At 38.3% G+C, this 23,028-nt stretch overlaps 1 protein-coding gene across 1 annotated transcript in view; it reads left to right on the forward strand.

The window, feature by feature from the left end:
* Window positions 1-1,024: 1,024 nt before the first annotated feature.
* Window positions 1,025-23,028, forward strand: part of LOC130010436 (deleted in malignant brain tumors 1 protein-like) — a 58,552-nt gene continuing 36,548 nt past the window's right edge. Inside the window, exons 1-15 of the mRNA XM_050546794.2 lie at window positions 1,025-1,199; window positions 2,428-2,582; window positions 4,211-4,382; window positions 5,330-5,668; window positions 8,641-8,796; window positions 8,897-9,061; window positions 9,304-9,627; window positions 10,125-10,454; window positions 14,253-14,582; window positions 16,512-16,671; window positions 17,113-17,264; window positions 17,501-17,833; window positions 19,576-19,893; window positions 20,191-20,514; window positions 21,922-22,242. Of these exons, the coding sequence (XP_050402751.2) occupies window positions 1,121-1,199; window positions 2,428-2,582; window positions 4,211-4,382; window positions 5,330-5,668; window positions 8,641-8,796; window positions 8,897-9,061; window positions 9,304-9,627; window positions 10,125-10,454; window positions 14,253-14,582; window positions 16,512-16,671; window positions 17,113-17,264; window positions 17,501-17,833; window positions 19,576-19,893; window positions 20,191-20,514; window positions 21,922-22,242 (3,658 nt within the window). The 5' untranslated portion in view covers window positions 1,025-1,120. The remainder of the gene's footprint in view (window positions 1,200-2,427; window positions 2,583-4,210; window positions 4,383-5,329; window positions 5,669-8,640; window positions 8,797-8,896; window positions 9,062-9,303; window positions 9,628-10,124; window positions 10,455-14,252; window positions 14,583-16,511; window positions 16,672-17,112; window positions 17,265-17,500; window positions 17,834-19,575; window positions 19,894-20,190; window positions 20,515-21,921; window positions 22,243-23,028) is intronic.

Genomic DNA, 23,028 nt, shown 5'->3' on the forward strand with positions numbered 1-23,028 from the left:
CGTGCAGTGACAATCTGCGCCATTTTGAAGCAGATCCTGATAATTGTTTGGCCAGATTTGTAACCATGGATGAGACCTGTTTCCAAAAATGAAAAAGGAACTATCCGGTCGTCATTTTCCTAGTAATGATGACCTCATGTCAGCTTTGAACGACTTCCTTAGGGTTGCTAAAGAAAATGTCTCCCTGCCCGGCATCCAGGCCTTGCAATCTTTGGCAAAATAGTTTATACACATCGAAGTTGACTATGTAGAAAATTAAATGGAAGGTCTTTCACAGGCAGGCTTAGAACATTTCAGTCAACCCTCATATAATGAGATGAAATGAATGCCAATAGCTCAATTATGTAATCTCCCACTACAACCGGTCAGATATTTATGTAGTGGAGACTATCGAAAGTATAAAAGAACGAAATATAGATCTGTATTTGAAATTCAAATTCTGACTACAATATTTAAGAAATAAGTGTAATAAATAAGCAGTTTTAAAATTTACATACATTGGAATTAGAATATTAGTAAACCTTTACAATCAAATATTGGTTTTATTAGCTGACATCCGCATGGCGCATAACGTCTCTTTTAATTTAAAATATTGCTTTATTTGCTTTATTCTTAATCAAAAAGTAAAAGATATTCTGTCTTGTTGCCCTATAATTCATTTAAATAGTTGAATAACTGTTATTCAGCAGATGTTGTTTTTTAAAACTTACACAGGGTCAACAAACAAGAATAAATTGTAAGCCTTGTAAGTGTTTTTTGTGTTATTAGTCACACGTGTATTGGATACGTTCCAGAACTATAGAAAATATGTAATACTATATTTAGACTTGATAAATATACATTTACTTATCTATTGAAGATTGAAATTTAAAGCATACAAAAGCAGCATTATAAAATACCTTACTTTTATTTATCAAAACAATTATATTATTCATACCTGAATACAAATTTCACCAAACAAGACTGTATGGTGTTTATAATTCAAGTGACTTGCCTTTATTGAAATTCAATACTGTTTAACTAGTGAGACGGATCATAAGAGCTTTATTTCTCCACTGGTATTGTGGGGGTAAACATTGCTGCCACTCAACAACCACCCTCCTAGGAGTCTATTTTTGGCATGATCCTTACCTGGTTAGGGTTGATGCTGTCTCTATGGCAGGCATCAGAAGCAGCCATGCCAGAAGTTACAGTGGGAGGTGAGTTATAAAACAAGGCTTTTTAAGTTACAAGAATTAAATTTTTGACAATGTTCTGCTTTTCTAGTGGGCATATCTTGTCAGTAAGTTCATGATAAGTCATGCAGACATAGCATGTGATAATCCCCTCAAGTGTAAAATTATTGCATTAGGTTGCAGGTTATAATATTTCACTAGCGGTTACAATCACACCCCTAAAGTAACAGAACACGAGTGTTTAATGTCCACTTCGCAATCGAGTCATGTGTTCAATAATTGGCTTCATCACACGAGGGATGGTCCACAACAGCTGGAACGTTAGTTTGACAACCCCGACATGGTGCTGTTCTAAATGTGTGGTGGTAGAACCACAGGGGAGATCGGAGGATGCAGTATCGAAAGCGTATTAAGTAATGCATGCCCATCATTTATATATTTTATGATTTTATTCAACTGAAATCGAATCTCGAATTGTAATCAATAAATATTTTCAGTATGTTCATGCACTTTGAAATTTGGAACGGGAAATATTTTTCAAATCAGATATGAGTAATGATACCCCTTAATTTCATATCTTTCTGTAAAGGAATGCAGATATAAAATTTGAACATTTTTAATCACAGTCCTTTAAAAGAGCATCATTTTTGCACGCATGACCCATAAGGAAATGATTGTTAATGGTTAGCTTGCGCGCGCTGTATCATAAAGTCTGTCATTGAGTCGACTGGCGTAGTTTCGAATCCTCGGTTGTACGTGACAAGGAGTAGGGTCGCCTGTCCAACCTCGTGGGTTTTCTCCGGGTCCTCCGGTTTCCTCCCACTGCTAAAGACTCCTATGCGCAAGCGAATAATTGAAATAAAATTAAACCATATGTTAGTCCCGAAATGACCTAGTTTGTGTCGAGTGGACGTTAAACCCCATCTCTCTCTCTCTCCCTCTCTCTCTCTCTATCTCTCGCAATATTTAGCGGTTCTATTATTTAAAGGGAGCCCAGGTGGCTCAGTAAGGAAGACGTGCTAACCCGCGGGTCCGTGTTCCATTCCAGTTGGAATTCGATATAAGAGTAGACCGTAGCGCCACTGTCTATGCAGAGTTTTCTCATAGCTCACTGTATTGCGAATGCCCGTCTTTATTAGCCCAGTTGGAGTAGGACGTTAAAAATCATTTCATTTCATTTTCTATTTTGTAAAACCAACAGCTTGATGATTTACGATTTACATAGTAATTTGCACATGTACTTGTTTACTAGAATTTAGCATTAGATTAGTAAATGGTTCTGATGGTGAAGGAAGGGTAGAAGTAAGACGTAATGCAACAGAAAAATGGGGGACAGTTTGTGATGACTATTGGGACGATGTTGATGCCGCTGTCGTTTGTCGAATGTTTAATTTTAAATATGGCACGGTAAGATCTATTATTTGTCGCTGTGAAAGAGACTTATCGGTGTTAGGGTCGTATGTTCTATAAACTATACTTGATTTTATTTATCTTTATTATACCATCAATGTGATTTTAACCATAAATAGATAGTGATTTAGACAAAGGGGAGAAAGGTTAAATTTATAAAAACTAGAAATGCATTTGTTCACAACAGGATATACATATCTATATATAATAGAATGTTATTGGGTATATATATAGAATGGAAGAATAGAATTTGTTGAGTTGAATAGGTAATAGTATAACTATAGCAGTTTGTGCTAAATCATACCTTCATTGTCACTAAAAAGATTAAAGGAGCTAAATCGCTAATATTTCGGACATAGAAATTGACACAAATATAATAATGTAATATGAATGTATATAAACTATTTATATGACATTAGTTTCCGTTTGTACTCTGATTTCAAGTCATTATGTTCGGCGAAATGCGCCAGAAGTCTCCGATCGAATGGTAGTCCATAGTGTCTGGTTATTCCAGTCTACACCGATAGTATTTACTGTACATGCCCTCCAGATAAGAATATGGCATCACCGTTTGACATGACTTGTGGAATATGTCTAGCCTCGTTCTTTGAGTCCCTTGTTACAAATGGCACTGAAACGCATTATGGTACACGCTTCGTGTACCAATGGTAAAATGTTTATTTTGTCTTAAATATTGAATATCATAAGCCCATCTTTTCCCGGTAAGATCACAACATCAATGTTGATTTAAAGGACAATATTGGTGCCAGCCATTATCACATATGTGATAGAGCTGGTTAAACACATTCCAAATATAATTTTATCTCAGAGATCATTGCTACGATAGCTGAGTAATACAGTTTTTCTGAATCGGAAGTGACGAACGCCAAAGGAAAACACGAGTCGCCTCTCTATATAACTGACTGATGTGACGAATGATAACGGATATACGGGCGAATTTCTGCTCACTAATAATTCCTTCGGAGACCAAAAGTTGTTATATGGGATTGTAAGAGGATACCTGACAATTCAATAAAGTAATTGAATGTCATTAGATAAGAGAACGCGAGAAAAATAGAAATAGTCCGTACATTCCCTTGTTTATATTCATTCTATACCTTATAAAAACATGGTAATGCACGGACTTTTTCTGGGTTTTTTTCGTGTTCACTTATCTAGTGACAGTTAATTCTTTTTATGAATTGTCAGATATCCTCTCACAGTCTCACACAACAACTTTTGGTCTTGAAAGGAATTTTTAGTGAGCAGAAATTCGCCCGTATATCCGAATTATCATTCGTCACATCAGTCAGTTATATAGAGAGGCGACTCGTGTTTTTTTTTGGCGTTCGTCACTTCCGATTCAGAAAAACTGTATTACTCAGCTATCGTAGCAATGATCTCTGAGATAAAATTATATTTGGAATGTGTTTAACCAGCTCTATCACACATGTGATAATGACTGGCACCAATATTGTCCTTTAAATCGACAAATAATTCGTGTTTTCAATGTCGAAGAATTTGAATGATACTGAGTTAGAGACTTAGCTACTTTAAATATGAAGGTGTATGCATATGAATAAAGAGTGCTAGGGATGCTTTTTAAATATAAATTTGATTTACAGGCACATAGCACAAGCATAAGCACATTCCCCAGAGGTGTTGGTCCAATAAATATGGATAATGTGGATTGTAGAGGAAATGAAACCTCCTTGGTAAATTGTGCTTTTGCTGGATGGGGAATCCATAATTGCGGCCATTATGAAGATGCTGGGGTCAAATGCCTCAATCAAGACGGTTTGTTATTCAATTTGATATTTTGGCACCCTGCTGTTCATTGGAACCACAGCGCGGGGGCTATTAAATAGGTTCCAAACTTCCATTATCACAGTCACTCGAATATAAGCACGCCCTTCTCACATCAATGCCATCTATTCATATGTAATTAGCGTATTGTAATCTATTTGAATTAGAACACAGCAAGTTTATTTCTAATGATTTTCAGATCGAATTTCAACGCCAATAAGCACTTAAATTGATCTATTGCAATTTCGTTGGTCAATTCTTTGAAACGCAATAACTTTACTTTTACAGAGTGCATTTTAATAACGCTTGTGACATATTTATTACCACAATCACTCGCTTAAGTTTGACCATTAATACAAGCCACACTTTATTTCTAAAACTGTTAAAACATGAAATGCATTGTCATTATTACAGCCAATCAACGAGGTACACCAGTGCCATATCTTCTCCATATATGTTTGGTCTTCTGCCGTCTTATTGGCTGATTTTTCCTACAATAACTTTACGCCCCCCCCCCCCCCGCCTAAACGCGTAGCGTGCATTGTCGCCGTTTTGGCCTCATGCTCCTGTTATGGAATAAATGTAATTACATGGTGAAGAATTGATCTGACACCCACATTAGATATTTTCGCAATTGCTTATTCTGTATATTTCAACGTCGGCATTTTGTTTTTAAGAATTTCTTTGGTTTGCTTAAGAATCCACATAGCATTGATGCTACTACGATGCCACTAGTATCACATTATTTCTAATTCTGAAGATCCTCTTTGTTAGAATTGGTGTCATCATTTTGTGAAAAGGACATTGGCTCTCTTGGACTGCGTAATTCCAGACAATTGTCAATATATCTTTAAAATTATTTTAGAATGACTTTGTTTATTAACATATTTGAAGTAAGATGCTTGTTATACGAGGCTGAAGTATTCCTTTATTTACAGTTCAAATAGCATGGGCTGGTTCTGATATGGGTGTTGTGCAGATAAGAGAATTAACGGGATGGAGACAAGTGTGTGATTCACAATGGGATGACCTTGATGCTAAGGTGGTGTGTAAACAGTTGGGGTACGATGATGGTAAAGCCATGTGCTGCTCCAAGTTGAGTACTTCATCGGGTTATTACTACGGCTATCCCAGATCATCATACACCAACTTTATGTGTACGGGAACAGAACAATTCCTGAGGAACTGCAGTTATTCCACCATCGACAGAAATTGTAATATTAATAATACGGCTTCTGTCATTTGTTACAAACCAGCTGCGTCACAAGCTGACATGGGTAAGTTTTTAATCATGCTATAGAAATGCAAGCTAAACCCATTTTCTGAAAAGCAGCTGAAGCTATAACGTTAAATAAATTGTTATATTTCATATAGGTTTCACACGTATTTGGATAAAATAAGGAACATAGTAATAATAGGTAATGTTCTAAATAAATTAAATTCCATTTGTTTTAAAATAGTCTTCAAAAATGTAGGGGATATTGAAATGCAAATACCTATACAGGTTGTGATATGATAAATAGTCATGGACACTTGACATGTTTTGAGAGTACATGTATGTTCACAGATGAACCACTGAGCTGCACCTGCGACACGCAATAGCGCCATGCACGTGGGAGGGGTTCATTGTCAACTTTGACACTTCAAGGAGGGTTGATGAAAACTGCCGCGTGCTAGTTTATCCTATCCATGTTTGTTTTTCTGTCGGTTCTTGCATAAGATTTACTGCTTAGCGTATCTTTGCTTTAGTGTGTTACGTTTAATTTGCAATGAGACGTCGTCAACGTGATGAGCGTCTACGTGCTATTGGCATGCTTCAAATGGGTTCTACACAGCGAGCAGTAACCAACATGCTTAATGTGTCACAGTCTGTGATCAGCAGACTGTGGAACCGGTACCAACAAACGCACAATGGTGATGATAGACCTCGTTCAGGTCGTACTAGAGCCACTCCACAAGCCCAGGATTGATACATTCGTACACAGGTCCTGCGAAATCGAGGACAAACGGCCAATCAGCTTTCTGTAAAATTGTACCAAGTTACAGGAATTCGAGTTACACCCCAAACGATTAGAAATCGGCTACATGTAGCCCATTTGCATGCGCGACGACCGCGTGTTGTTCTCCATTAACTCGCCAGTACATGGCAAACAAGCAATTGGGTTAATCGTCGATGGGCGTCGATTTACTCTGGATTTCACCGATAGGCGTCATGCTAACGTTAACGTCAGCATGAACGATTCGGGCGTGGGTCTGTTGTGGTGTGGGGAGGAATCACCTTGACTGGCAGTACTACCGTGACCACACCCTGGCACCGATAGTTCTTCCCTTTACTCAACGTGCTGGTCGACGTTTCATCTTTCAAAATGATAATGCCTCCAGCATAAACATATTGTCCATATGCCTTGGCCAGCCATGAGTCAACATCAACCGACAACACTGCAAGAATTGGCCTTGGCATTGCAAGAGGAGTGGGTCAGGTTGTCCCAAATCGTGATTGGACGGTTGATTAGGGGCATGCCTGAGCTGCACCTGCGACATGCACGTGTTGGCCTGTTATTAACATACACTGGTTACCACTAATAAAAATAGCAGTGCATTTCCGTAGTTTTGTATAGTTTCTGAATATCCCCTACTTTTTTTGAAGAGTATATTTAGCTACAGAAGAAAGACGTAGAATTAAATTTATTGAGCCATATAACTATTCAAAAAAAGTAGGGGATATTTGATTTTTAAGTGTTATTAAAGTCACCTAATGAAACTGACGAAGAAACAAATGACAAAATGAAATGAAGTTCACATTCATCGATTTATTCCAAATGATCGTTAGACTAAGTAAGGCACATACTGACCATTATAAGGGTAAAATGATACCCGGGGTCAAACAGCAAAGTTACCACAGCATCACAACCAAGTCAGTAACGGGTAAATCCTCCTCTGTTTGCCAAACAAGCATTGATCCGACGTGGCATACTCCTAATGAGACGTCTAAGGTCATTTTGGTCCAGATTGTCCCATTCCTGTTGCAACGCAGCAGCAAGTTCTTGGACATTGGCAGGACGTTGTTGACGTTGACGTAACCTCTGTCCAAGCATGTCCCAGACATGCTCGATGGGGGAGAGGTCGGGACTCAGTGCTGGCCAAGGTAATGTGGTGATGTACTGTTGTTGGAGGTAACCTGTAACGATCCTGGCCCTGTGACATCTTGCGTTGTCATCCTGGAAGATGAAACGGCGGCCATGACGTCGTGCGAACGGCACAACATGGACTGCCAAGATGTTGTCCCGGTAGTACTGGCCTGTAACACGCCCTGCAACAACATGTAAAGCCGTTCTTCCAGCAACAGTGGTGCCTCCCCACACCATAACAGAACCACCCCCAAATCGATCATGTCTGATGACGTTAACGTCTTGGAAGCGCTCGTTTCGAAGACGCCACACCCTCCTACGTCTGTCCAAAAAATCAACAGTGAACCTTGACTCATCTGAAAACATCACATTGCTCCAGCGTCGATTATCCCAGTGTTGACGATCCCTACACCAACGACGTCTTGCCTGAATGTGATGATCTCTCAAACAAGGGCTTACGCGAGGACGTCGGGCGCGAAGGTGACCCCTATGCAGTCGATTCCGAATCGTCTGGCCACTCACTCTCACACCAGTGTCTGTTTGAAGACGAGCGCTGATCTGATTTGCTGTGATGACACGATTTCTCAAGGCCAAGGTACGGATAAATCGATCCTGGGCTTGAGTTGTCGCCCTTGGTCGACCTGAGCGTGGTCTGTCCTGTACAGATTGTGTATCACGGTATCTGGACCATAGCCTGCTTTTGACAGACTGAGAAACATTCATCGTCCGCACCACAACCGCCTGTGTTGTGCCGATCTGTAGCATGCCAAGGGCACGTAACCTTTCATTTTGGGTAAGCCGACGCATATCAAAATTTGTTTTCTGGTCACTAAAACAATTAAACTGATGTTTCCACCCTGGAATTCAATGCCACAATGACTGTAACATTCAAAGTCAGAGTCGTGCAAATCTTGGGTTGGACCACCATGATGATCCCAAGCATCACCTGCATTCCATGCGGTAGCTATTGGTGCGTTTGGGCGTCACATGTAACTGGAAATGTTTCTTCTGTTAGGTTCTATAGTGACTTTTTTCGTAGTCATTTGCATATTTTAGTATTATGCCCCCAAAATCAAATATCCCCTACTTTTTTTGAATAGTATATATATAATATTTTACAGCTTTTTCTGTCCGGCTACATAATGGATCATCTGGTGTTGAAAGTCCACAATGGGGGATGGTACAAGTTCGTCATCTTGGCAAATGGGGTATTTCATGTGCCGATAATTGGAACGATACGATAGCCAATATTGCTTGTAAACAAATGAATCATCAAGGTAAATTTCATTATAAATAAATGTACGTAAAAAAAACAACTGAGCACTTCCATGTGCTTTATCGTGGTATTTCTTATAAATGTGTATTTTATTATTTAAGGTGGTATAGCTTATGGTACTACATCAAGATATCAGCCATTACCATCCTGGGTTAGCAGCTATAACTGTACTGGTTCAGAGAGTAGTCTAGAAAATTGCGTTGAAGAACCATGGGGTCAGCGAACTGGAAACTGTATACCAAACGGAGCCATGTGTTATTCATCTGGTAAGTATTGTGGCAATTAAGTTGCGATCAAAAATATGAATTTTTGAAATAATTTCTGAGGTCAAAGTTTGTGTTGTTAAACTATGCGAAAGACCCCTCTTTTGACCTCAGTTAAGCTAAAAACTCTTGAAAAGACAATATAACTGACAATCCTTGTTTCAATTTTCCTAGACATCACCAGCTCCTCGAACGAGTACTTGAGTAGTGAATCGTATATACATGTAGTTATAATTATTTCATAGGTCCTCCAATTTTAAGACTAGTTGGTGGCACTTCTAGATATGGTAGAGTTGAAATCACAATTAATGGAGAAACAGGAACTATATGTGACAACAGTTGGACGAATATCGATGCTTCTGTTATTTGTACAAGTCTTGGTTTTGTGGATGGGTTTGCACTAAAAGGTTCTTACTATGGAAGTGGAAATGGCAGTATTTTAATGGATGGGATGCTCTGCAATGGCAGAGAAGATTCTGTATTTAGCTGTCAGAATAAAGGATGGGGAATATCCGATGCATCGTGCGCAGATCATTCAAAAGATGCATCCGTTGTTTGTCATGGTGAAGGTAATGTTTAATACCCTACCCCTTCCTCGCAAAGTCGCATGTACTCACTTTAACTTGAATAGCGTTCATAAAATCTTCAAATTGCCATCGTCCCAGTCCGTTTGCTGATACTGTATTTCACTCACCCAACATAGCTGCTCTTCAACGATTTCCCAAACTTAACCCCGCAGTCACCACCCCTTGCTGATTTGATTTCGCCCATACACACTCATATTCGACCAATACGAGTATCTTCATCACTGTAAATTTATGTTCTAGATGATGTTCAGTACTTTACTGACATTGGTGCTGTTTAACATCTCCTGTCAAACCATTCAGTTGAATCGATTAATATTTTATTACTACACATATCCTTGTTAAACTTTCGATCTTAATAATACTTAGATTTGAAAGGGTTAAATATTGTAATACTGAATGGCACGCCCTCTCATTCAGTGGTGCCCAATGTCATGCCTTCTTTCATTATATTTATGTTGTAAATTGGTGTCATATTACAGTACGATTGCGAAATGGAGATCATTCAAGTGGAATTGTACAGATTAAGAATAGGAGATATGGCTACACAACATGGACAGCACTATGTGGAACTGGATTCGATGATACCGAAGCTCGGGTGGTCTGTCTTGAGATGGGCTTTTCAAATGGTCGACCACTACCTGTAGGTTCTTACGGGAATTATTACGGTACACCCTACATCAGAAACAACATAGCTTGTACAGGATCTGAATCTTCAATTCTCAACTGCTCTTATGCTGGATCTACATGTTCCAGTTATTCATACACTAACTACGCCTCTGTTGCTTGCTTTAATGGAAGTCTCGATAATAGTAAGTACACAATTAGTTGGCTGAATGGGTTAATATTCATGTTAAATACTATAGCAATAAATTATTCATACAACGACTACACTACTGCTTGATTTCATACAAGCCTTCTGTTATTACCTCAGGCCGAACGGAGTTACTGAGGAATATTTTGTTTCAAAATTTCAAAAACCGTTCAAGATATAATTTTGATGTACAGTGTGTGCGTTTTGCTATTTAGAAATTTCTCTGATTTATATTTGTTTTTCCATACAAACAAATTTGATTTAGATTCGGTATAATTTTTTTTTCCGGAGCAGATTCCATAAACCATTCCAAGATAGCTTTCTGACAATTGTAAACTTTTCAACACATGTTATGCGCTTTGCTATTTAAAATTTTCTCGGATGTAATTGGGATTTATTTATTTTTTTTTTTATTTTTATTTTTTTTTTTTTTGGAGGGGATTTCCGTGGAAACAAATTTGACTTAGTTTTGGTACACAATCTTTTATTCCGGGGCATATCCCGTAAACTGTTCTTTTTTAACCTTGTTACACGTATCAACCTTAATAATAACAATAATAACCCTATATCGCGCCTATTACACGCGGAGGGGTGCTCTAAGCGCTTCTAATGGTACTCTGGATAACCTTGTTGAAAACGATTTATTTGTATGTCAAATAACGTTTTGGCACTTTTGATGGAACTGTTCTAGTGTTTGTCATCCCACAAAGTTTGAACAGCAATACTAAACACCGATTAAATTTTGTGTGTTTTCAAGGATTTGACATAGTTTTTGGTATACATTTTTGGGAGCATATCACATCAACCGTTTAAAGATATATTTTTGAAATTTGCTACAAGTCAACTTAGAGTAGTAGTTGTGCCTTTTGCCAATTCGTAATTTCGTGAATTGAAATTTTTGTCATTTCATGAATTAAAAATGATTTATATACAAGTTTTTATTCAGGGTCATATCTTATATGCCGTGTAAGATACCTTTATGAGCTATGTACCTACTACATCAGCCAGTTACAGAAGTTGTGTGTTTTGCCTATTAGAAATTTCTGGAATGTAATTTTCGTGTTGCCACCAATCTGTCTGCACAAAAAATCTGATTTTTGAAAAAAAGCGTATGCAAGATAAAAGATATAAGATATAGTTATGAAATTTCATGAAAATTTGTTTCACATTTGCATCATTCATATATTTAGAACTTTTTTTGAGTTTTTGATGCTTTGGTGGTGGTGGTGGTGGTGGTGGTAATTTGTTATTTAACGGAATTTATGTTCACTATGACCAGGTAACACATTTTGGGTGCCATATACTATTTTCTATACATCTAACATATAACTAATATTTTGAGTACGTTTCCACTACGCCGTCCCCACTCTCGGGGGACTTTTCCGTCACGACCTAGCTAAGCAGGTATGGTGCGTGTTATATACAATGGTGTAGTGAGGTCGTTGTATATCTCGCTCTCGGCCACTCTCTAACTGTTTTTCTATAGGACATAGCGAAATCGTGATCTATGTGTGAATGGGTTCTCGCTCTCTCACAAAGATTTCGCCACGTCCATGCCGCTCTCGGCCACTATATCTGGCTGTTTTTTTATACGCCCACATTTTCATGTGGACGTATATTGCCGTCGCCTCTGTACGTCCGGACGTCCGTCTACAATTGTTTATGAACACTCTACAGGTCACAATTTTTATCCGACTTCAATGAAACTTGAAATATAAGTTGATGGCCCTAAGACCTCGATTCGTTTCGATATTGGCATGTATCGGACTGTAACTTCGTGGATTATGGCCCCTGATTGTACGAAAAATCACGTTTTTAGCTTGTGAACACCGTAGAGGTAACAATTTTTATCCGATTTGGTTTAAACCTGACATGTATGTTTATAACCCACAGATCTCGGTTCCTGTCGATATTCGCGCATATCGGAACATAACTTCCTGAATTATGGCCCCTGATTGTACCATAGAGGTCACAATTTTTATTCGATTTAAAAAAAACCGTTTGAATGTATCACCGTTACACGCTAAGGATGGTTGAGTATGAATTTCGAAAACATCTGACCGAAACTGATTGTACGAAAAATCACGTTTTTAGCTTGTGAACACTGTAGAGGTAACAATTTTTATCCGATTTGGTTTAAACCTGACATGTATGTTTATAACCCACAGATCTCGGTTCTTGTCGATATTCGCGCATATCGGAACATAACTTCCTGAATTATGGCCCCTGATTGTACCATAGAGGTCACAATTTTTATTCGATTTAAAAAAAACCGTTTGAATGTATCACCGTTACACGCTAAGGATGGTTGAGTATGAATTTCGAAAACATCTGACCGAAACTGACGGACAAAATGGCCGCCCTCGTTCGCAAATAGTGTCAAAATATTGTGTATCAGGGTTGTAGACCCTCTGGGGGGTCACAATTTTCACCTGATTTTGATGAAACTTGAAATGCAAGTTTATAACCCAAAGATCTCGTTAATCGCGCATATCGGATCGTAACTTCCTGAATTATGGCCTCTTATTGTACGAAAAATCGCGTTTTTTTAACTCGTGGTCCCTCTAGAGGTCACAATTATTATTCGATTTAAAAAAAACGTTCGAATTTCGTTGAGTTCGAATTTCGTGAAAATCGGGACAAAACTGTCGGACAAAATAGTGTAAACATCTGGTATATCAAGGTTGTGGACCCTCTAGAGGTCAAAATGTTGATCCGATTTCGCTGAAACTTGAAATACATGTTTATAGCCCAAAGATATTGGTTCCTTTCGATATTCGCGCATATCGGGCCATAACTTCTTGAATTATGGCCCCTGACTGAACTAAAAATCACGTGTTGGCCCCTGCTGTAGAGGTCACAATTGTTATCCGATTTAAAAAAAAAACGTCTGAATATATCACCATTACACACTAAGATCTTGGTTCCTTTTGATAATCGCGGATACCCGAACTTAACTTCCTGGATTATGTCCCCTGATTGTTCGAAAAATCGCATTTTTAGCTTGCGGGTTCTCTAGAGGTCACAATGAAACTGCCCGACAAAACGACCGCTCTTTGTACGCAAATTGTGTAGAAGTGTGTAATACGAAGGTTGTGGACCCTCTAGAGGTCACAATTTTTATCCTTCTTTGGCTGCTAGACTGGAACCATCTATATTCCTATCAATCCGAAGATTGAGGTCAGGTCGCTGTCATAGGGTAGCAAGTACGTGGGGGTGGATGGAGCATGGCAAAGGGTAGCAATGGCATATCGAGCGTGGTGTATACGTAGTGAGGCCGTGGAAATTGAGTGCAAAGTCTTGATTTGATGGATGAGGTTCAGTACCTCCCCAGAATACCAAACATCCGGCGATCGAGGTGAGGTCGTTGTAACAGCGTAGCAAGCACGTGACTGGAACGTGGAACCAGTTTGGTGCGTTCTTCTTGGTCGTGGTGGAAATGTGGTTGAGCTTCGTGCGGGCGTGAAGGAAGCATAAGATCATAGCGGGGACGTATGGAGCGTAGTGTACGCATAGTGGAAACGTTAAAACAGGTGAGACGTATTTTGCGCGTATTAAGTTTGTAGTAGACTTCACATTGAACGGGTCTTTCAGTACTTTAACGCGACCTAACCAAGCAATTTCAGCTCGTAGTAAGCCCGTAGTGAGATCTTCGTATTGTGCGAAGGGGGCTTAACCAAAAGTTTGTAGCAACAATGCATTTAGAATATTGATTCTAAAACTATTATTATCAACATTTAATCCGGATTTGTCTTTATAACATTCCATTGATCTTACGTTTCTTTATCTCATACAGCGACATCAGTAACTTTAGAAGGTGGGGTGCCTGCTTACCAATCTAAAACAGGGCGAGTAGTAGTTACTAAAGACGGTGTCAAAGGTCGAATCTGTCAACAGTATTGGGGTGACTCCGAGGCCAGTGTTGTCTGTAGACAGCTATCGTTGAGTAACCAGGGTGGTGTAGCTTTCAAGTATGCCCAGAGCGGTAGAGGTCCATTCTGGTTGTCTGAGGTTAGTTGTTTTGGAAATGAAACCATATTATCCCAGTGTACGACCGGGCCCGAAGGATGTTCATCCAGCTATTATGGTACAGATGCTGGTGTTCTTTGTTACACATCAAATAGAGGTTAGTAATTTTACTGAACATATTTTATAGTCTGTAAGAAAGGGGGTGACTAAACTGATGAAAGGAAAACACTAATAATGATTAGAGAGTTCCGAAATACTACAAAAAAAGCATTTTTATTTTCGGATTGGAAGTTTCAGAAACAATGCACGAGAGCAGGACACTCCTGCCATCAAGCGACAACCTCAGAAAGAAATTTGATAATATTCAATTCGTTAAATCACAGGACCGGTTTTTATGCATCTATCTATCACAATGGTGCATATGTTTCTAGCTAAAGAAAGGGGTATATTATTTTTGGTATGGCGTGGGTGACATGATTTATAACTGTCGGTATTTTTTTCTCTAGAATACATATCCGTAGTAAAGAGATCTCCCCTTCGTTTCACTAGAACGTCTAAGAATGCGATTTGCAGGTCGTTCGGTTCAATTGTGAATTTGATATTTAGATCTAAATCTTTCATTATTTATTGCAAATCTGCAACGTTGCCAATTCGTTCATTCCAAATACAGAATATCTCGTCTGGGAATCGTTTCAACTGATTTTCTAAATATAATCTGTAAACCACGCCATGTTCAATTTTTACAAGGGAGTTTAACTTTTCCTCGTGCGTGTTTTTAACCGAGTGGGATTTTCCCTGATGCAGTAGACTCAGTGGTTTTATGCGCATGCGAGAGTTTAGCATTGCATTCTTCTTGACTTGAACAGGTAGGCCGTGACGACAATGAGTTGGATACCAATGCATTCCGTTTCCCATCCTTACCTAACATGTAATTTTGTCGTTAGGCATGCAACATCGCCATTTCCACTTTTCTACCCCCAAAATACAAAAATTGAAAACTACATGTTTGGGGACAAATCAATGCGGGTAGTGAAAACGGAGTAATATTTACGGTCTTATTCGACTGGCATTCAGTCCATGGACATACTAGTTATCTCATGATGCTGTATTAATCCCATGGGGGTTTTTTTTGCCATTTTATACACTGGACCGCGGGGATACAAATCAAATCTTCGGTCTAAATTATTGTCCTGATCTGTCGATTCAAGTCAGTCATAGAGATTATTTTCCATTGCACGGAATGCTTTCGATCAGGTTGAATAATTTGACATAATGTGGAACACTGTCGAAATTAAATACACGACAATAATGTTAAAATTGCTGGGATAATAAATTTCAAATGCGTTTTCCCATAAATTTACTATTTTAAAGTTTGGGACAGATTCATTAGTTGACTTTTATGCGTGGGCGTATTAAGCCATCATAATGTCTGTCCGTAGATATTGATCATGAACGCGATAGAGGCTACAGTTTTAAAGTTTGGTGTGAGGCATTAGAGTCACACGTGGATGAATCCTATCGATATTCAGCGCTCCACGAACTTCCGGTACATATGTATCCCCGTTCGAATGCGATAAAAGTTACAGTTATTAACGAATTATTTTGTACACCCACATTTAAGTCTGGGCGTATTATGTCGTCACCCTGTCTATCATCGGTCGATCCGTGGGTCAATCCGTCAACATTGGGATGTGAAGGCGATAGAGGCCACTGTTTTGACGGATGATTTAAAAATTTGGTTGGAAGCATTCAAGTCATGGGTGGATAAACCCCATCTATATTCAGCATTCCGCGACTTTCCGTTCCAGAGCCATCTCTCCACTCTCGAAAACCCTGTGAACGCGATAGAGGCTAGAAGTCATATTTCTCAAAAGGGTCCATATCAAATTTGTCAACGTATGAAGTTTCCCTTTGGATAAGCTATTGTCTGTGTCCATCTCTTTAATATAACTAGATATAACTGCTGTGTCGGCGTGACTATTCTTTCGAACTTGCTAAGCGAGAATTTTAATCAGGCATTGGCTAGTGTGCTGCGTGTCGGCCTACAAAACCCGTCTATATTTTTCATTGTTTTATTTTTTACCAGCACCCTCCCTGTCTTTGGTTGGCGGAACTGCATCATCTGGATCAGTACAGATAACGTATGATAATGAACGTGGTTATATATGTGCAGATAAATATTTCTATAGTAGTACAGTTAAAGTTATCTGTAAACAGATGGGATTTATAGAGGGTGTCATCCCAAGGTAACATCGTTTCAGTTCTTCTAGATTATACAAATATTATAACTCCGTGCGTGATATTGTTACTAATATTACTCCATGACTTAAGTTCTTGGCTAACTGGACCAAAGGTAGTGCCAATGGATCATAATTTATACTTTCACTAAACCTATAAACCTACTGTTATGTCCACACTTGCTTTGATCTATATTCTGTATAATAATCGGACAAGATGTTATTATTCTAAAAGACTATCTCGATTAAATATATGTTTATCTTAAATTTGCTCTTTTCTTGTCGTTCGTATGTGAGTTGAAGCTCTCGTTTATGCTAAACCCATAAAGGAATCCTGTGTAAATCAATTATTACTGACTTTCACATTGTTAGGAATTGTAAGTGCTTGGGGAATATGATTGTCTTGTATCACTAAATCCATACTATATTTCAACGAATAATTATATGCAGTTCCAGGACAAATTTGCCCACAGGAGGAGCGGCATTTATGGACAGTCCTTATTGTCAAGGATATGAGTCTTCTGTGTTTCAATGTCGTAACGCTGGCTGGAGAAGTAAAGCCACCTGTAACAAACAGGCAAACGTCATATGTTATAAACATGGTAAGATTTGGAAAATATTGAACAATATAGTAATGATATATTTCCGCACATGACTTCAATAAAATGATTTTCACGGTCAGCAATCAATATTTGGATGCTAAGATCTTATAAATGGTTTTCTGTTGAACATACTCATCCCTCATTATTACTGTAGAAATGATTCTATTTTTATATCTGTGGAGTCTACACAATGATTTTCACGTAGTTACTAATCTTTATATTATTGTGTTTTACAGTTAAGCTTGTAGGAGGTAGACGAACAGACAGTACATACACTGGTCGAGTACAGCTTTATTTCCGTGATAGATGGAGATCAGTTTGTAGCTCTATGTTTGATGACAATGAAGCCCGTGTTACGTGTAGAGAACTTGGTTTTCTTTATGGTAAAGCTCTGTCACCTGGTGCGTTTGGTCGTCTTACTATTCGGAATGGTGTTGGTGGATTTAATTGTACTGGATCAGAAACTTCCTTGGCTAACTGCAGTTTTACTTTTACGTCCTACTGTTATGGAAGGTATTCGTACTCCAGTTATGCTTCCGTGGCTTGCAGCAATACAAACATGTCTAATCGTGAGTATTAATTGGAGATGAATTAAATAGATATGTACATTTAACAAGGTATACCCAGTACCATGATTCACAATTTGAAGTCATATCTTGGTATGGTTTCGTTTCTAATTTTTGTACATGAAGAAAACCACTGATAGCTTTTGATGGAAACCGTTTAAAGAAATTCGGCTCTGCTTTATTAATATGTGAGTCGACGATTATACTTGAAAAAATGTATTACAAATATCCCGGTCGGAAATACTGTGGCAAGTTCATATGGCAAGTTTGAGTCAGTTTACTTACATCTGGAAGTATAACGTTGCCAATATTATTTTAATGTTCACTGTACAAACTGCCTATGTCAGCAGTTCAAAATAAGTATTTTAGTTTTACAATTTGCAATTTGCATTGCTCCACAATACCAATGACAGTGTTAAAATATATAATACGCTTTTCAATAATACAAAATAAGGTATAATAGTTATTTTGCACATTACACTTCTCCATTCTGCATTTTGCATAATAGACACATGCATAATAGAACTTAGCATAATAAACGTATACCTTATATGGAATCTAGGACGAATCTCATTTGCAAACGGAAAAAAGTCCGGACTAGGACAGAAATTTATGCGATCGACCTTGTCAGTAGAAGGGGAAGGTACTCATATTTACAGACCTTCGGAAAACGATCAATGAAATGAAATTAAATGGGCTAATGAAAACGGGCATACGCCATGCAGTGTGCTATGAGGGAAAATTTGCCCGGGCAGCGGCGCTGTGTACGTCCTACTCTTGTATCGAATTCCAACTACCAATGGATAATTTACGTGCACGCTAATGTGTACACGGGACCTCGTTTTTCGTCCCATCCGAACGATTAGACAATTGTCCTTGTCAGGAACTCCTGATACGCTGACAAGGGGAAAGAAAAACGATCATAACCGGGTGATACGAAACTCTATTATATGACGGGAGTGGGGATATTTAAAGTAAACATATCTGTCTTAATACGAATTCCAGATATCATGTTACGTATCACTGGAAAGCACGTTCATTTCTCTTTTTAAATATTTAAATAATTTTCTGGCAAATTTACATTTACATACTTTGAAAAAATGAAATGAAAAGGGGTTTAACGTCCTACTGTTCTGCATCGACCGGGCTAATGAAGACGGGTATACACCCCTACGGTGTGCTATGAGGGAAATCTATCTCGGCAGCGGCACTATGGTCTATTCTTATATGGAATTCCAACTGCCTATGGATCTTTTACGTGCACACTAACGTATACACGGTGAATCGGTTTTTCGCCCCATCCGAACGACAAGTCTCGATTTTTTTCCGTATGCAAATGAGCTTCGTCGTAGCTCCCATATATAAGGTATATGTTCTAATATGCAAAGTTCTATTATGCATTTGTCTATAATGCAAAATGCAGAATGGGGAAGTGTAATGTGCAAAATAACTACATGTATTATACTGTATTTTGTATTATTGAAAAGTGTATTATATATTTTAACAATGTGACATTGGTAACGTGAAGCAATGGAAATTGCATATATATAGTATAACTAAAATACGCATTTTGAACTGCTGATATATGCAGTTTGTACAGTGAATATTGAAATAATATTGGCAACGTTATCCTTCCATACTTATATAGTTTATTACAGTAATGTAGTATATGTATTACAAACCCCAACTTCATTCCATTTAATCAAAGACTTCTACGGTCATTAGTTTTCCTCTGTTTCCCAAAGGCTTCAGTGTATCCATTGGTAACAGCTTCCCAGCCGAAGTTACTATCAGCATGTATGGTATAAATGGTACAGTGTGTTCTGATGGCTGGGGTGATGAAGAAGCTAACGTTTTATGTAAACGGAGCGGCTATATCTCTGGTATAGCTCCTGGACCGAGCACGTCATATTACTCCAGTACCGTTCCTCGTCTTTTGTCCGGCTTTAATTGTACAGGAAGAGAAAATAGCCTAGAGAGTTGTCCCCATTCTACAGTTATACCTTCATCATGTTCATCAGAAAGATATGTAGTAAGGATTGTATGCTTCAATACGGACAATGGTTAGTGGGAACAATCAAAAACACTTTAGTATATACAATATCTTCTTAAGGCGCAATATAACTGCATATTAAAAAGGATGTGTTACTACACTAACACGGCATATTGAAATTATACGATTTAAAATAACCAAGAAATGATTTATAATAAATGTTATTACCAATAATATAATAACCAAGATCTTAAATAACCAAGAAGTAATTTATAATATTATAAAAAATTAAGTGGTCAATACACGAATACAGAGGAGATAATGACAAATCTATGTCCGTTAAACATTTTGTGATTATATTTTGCAGCTATCCAAATGAAACTGACTGGGGGAATTTCTAACAGCCAGGGTATCGTTAATATTAAAATCAGTGGTCAATGGGGCACTATCTGTGATAGCTTTTTTAGTACGAATGATGCCCAAGTAGTGTGTAGACAATTGGGCTACTTGGATGGAACGTCCAAATCCACATCATTGTATGGTAATGGAACTGGTCTTGTACACTTAAGTAATCCCAGTTGTACTGGATCAGAGGGTAAAATATGGTACTGTCCGAATGCAGGATTCAATGTTACAACATCATTTTGTTTAAACCACAACCGTGATGCCAGAGTTTCATGCACAGGATACGGTATGCTTAATGGTGTCACTCATATTTTGGTTTATATTCCGTACTTCTCTTTCCTTTTTATACGCCCACATTTTCATGTAACGTATATTGTCGTCGCTCCGTCCACAATTGTTTGTGGACACTCTACAGGTCACAATTTTTATCCAATTTCAACGAAACTTGAAATATAGGTTTATCTCCCTAAGATCTCGGTTCCTTTCGATATTGGCATGTATCGGACCGTAACTTCATGGCTTATGGCTCCTGATCCTGTACGAAAAATTGCGTTTTTAGCTTGTGGACCCTATAGAGGTCACAATTTTTATCTGATTTTTTTAAAAGTTGAAATGTAAGTTAATAACCCAAAGATCTTGGTTCCATTCAATATTCGCACATATCGGACTGTAACTTCCTGAATTATGGCCCCTGATTGTACGAAAAATCACATTTTTTAGCTTGTGGACCCTATGGAGGTCACAATTTTATTCCGATTTAAAAAAAAAACGTTTGAATATATCACCGTTACACCTTAATGACGGTTGAGTTCGAATTTCATGAAAATCAGACCAAAACTGCCAGACAAAATGGCCGCCCGTCTACGCAAATAGTGTTTATAACCCAAAGATCGTGGTTGCTGTCGATATTTGCGCATATCGGATCATAACTTCCTGAATTATGGCCCCCTGATTGTACAAAAAATCGCATTTTGTTTAGCTTGTTCTCTATCCATCTCTTGAAAAATGTGGGTGTATCCTGCCTGGCAGCCGCTGGTATATTTATGTATGTATACATAAATTAAGAATTTGCAGTTATTGTCCTTTGCCTGGTATGATTGTTAATCACGACCTACTATCTTACTCCTACTTACTCTAGGAGGTTTAATTATTGATTGTCGCAACTTTGATTATTGATTGTCGAAACAAGTGAGTTGCTTATTACAAAACACTTCTATAGGAAAACAAGCTTGCTGGTCCAATGTATTAGCACGCGATCTTGCGTTACAAGAAATTGGATGTACGATAATCTTCAAGAATGCCTCTACTGATAGCTATGATAGAATTGTCAACAATAGGTTCAAAAACGCAAAATTTTGTAGGGCTTTTTTCGTTACTTAATGATGCACAATGCGACAGCCTTTGTGACCGGCCGTATGTATCTGATATGGGCTTATATTTCGTTGCTCGCAACCTATCTTTTCTTTTAGAGGGGGGGGGGGGCGAATGGTTAGCCAACTGGCGTGGTTTCGATTCCCCGGTTGTACGAGATAAGGAGTAGGGTCGTCTGTCCAACCTCGTGGGTTTTCTCCGGGTTCTCCCGTTTCCTCCCACTGCTAATTATTGAAATAAAATTGAACCACATGTTGGTCCTGAAATACCTAGTTTGTGTTGAGTGGATGTTAAACCCCATTCTATCTCTCTTTTCTTTTAGTGCGACTTCAACCCAATGCAAGGTTTGGTGCTGTTCAGTTGTACGACCAATCAACCAGAAGATATGGTATGATTTGTGCCGAGAACTTTACTAATGTTGATGCCACAGTAACCTGTAATGAACTTGGTTATGAATATGGAATTAGTATCTGTTGTTCGGCTTTTGGTACACGTTATGCTTACTACAATATCCTCAGATCCAAGATATCATGCACTGGCCGTGAACCTTCGTTAATGAACTGTAGTTATGAAAGTAGTTTAACTTATTGTCCCACTAGAAAGTATGCATCTGTGGCGTGTTCTAGTACTTTACCAGGTGAAGGTAAGATATTATCATTTATGCTTCTAATTTAAAGGATAACGTTGTCTTCCAACAATTTCACATAATAACTTAAATATATGGTTGTCGCACAAGGTTAAACCGCAAGTTCCGGATAGGACGCAAACACAGGACACCAGTTAGTGTTCTTGATTAAAATAGAGAGCTACAAGTCACACATAGTCGACTTCCAGTTGAACAATAATGCATGTGAAGACCAGAATTTGTAGGCAGAACAAACAGTCAATACATCAGCTAAGCTGTTTGGTGAGTTGGGGGGCCGAATGGTCGAAAGTGCGCACTTTAGATCATAGGGCCTATCAATGAGTCAAGAGGTGTGGTTTTGGTCCACAGTTGTGCTGGTCTTCCGGTTTCCACCCACTGCTAAAGACCCATATGTAGTGGCGACTTGTTGAAATACAAAGGTACCATATTTTAGTTATGAAATGACTTATATGGTGTCTTAAAATGGTTGAAGTACAGCGTTGCGCAGACGTCATAAGTTTATTTCAAAAGTATGTCTTTAAAGGGACGTTAAACCCCATTAAAATCATATCTTTATTATAAACTGTTAGATGTTAAGATTCCGGTGAAATATAAAATACACAATATAAAACGAAAAACAAAATATTTTAATCAGATCGTTTACGGTAATGGAGAATTTAATGAAGCATCAAGGTGCATGATACTCCAGTTCCAAGTCCCACTTTGTATTAAAATCAGTCATTGATTTGTCAGATTGTACATGTATATGAAACCACATGAGTCTGACATTCTATCCGTATATAT

Source organism: Patella vulgata, chromosome 4 (genome assembly GCF_932274485.2).
Source record: "Patella vulgata chromosome 4, xgPatVulg1.2, whole genome shotgun sequence".
Taxonomy (NCBI): Eukaryota; Metazoa; Mollusca; class Gastropoda; family Patellidae; genus Patella; species Patella vulgata.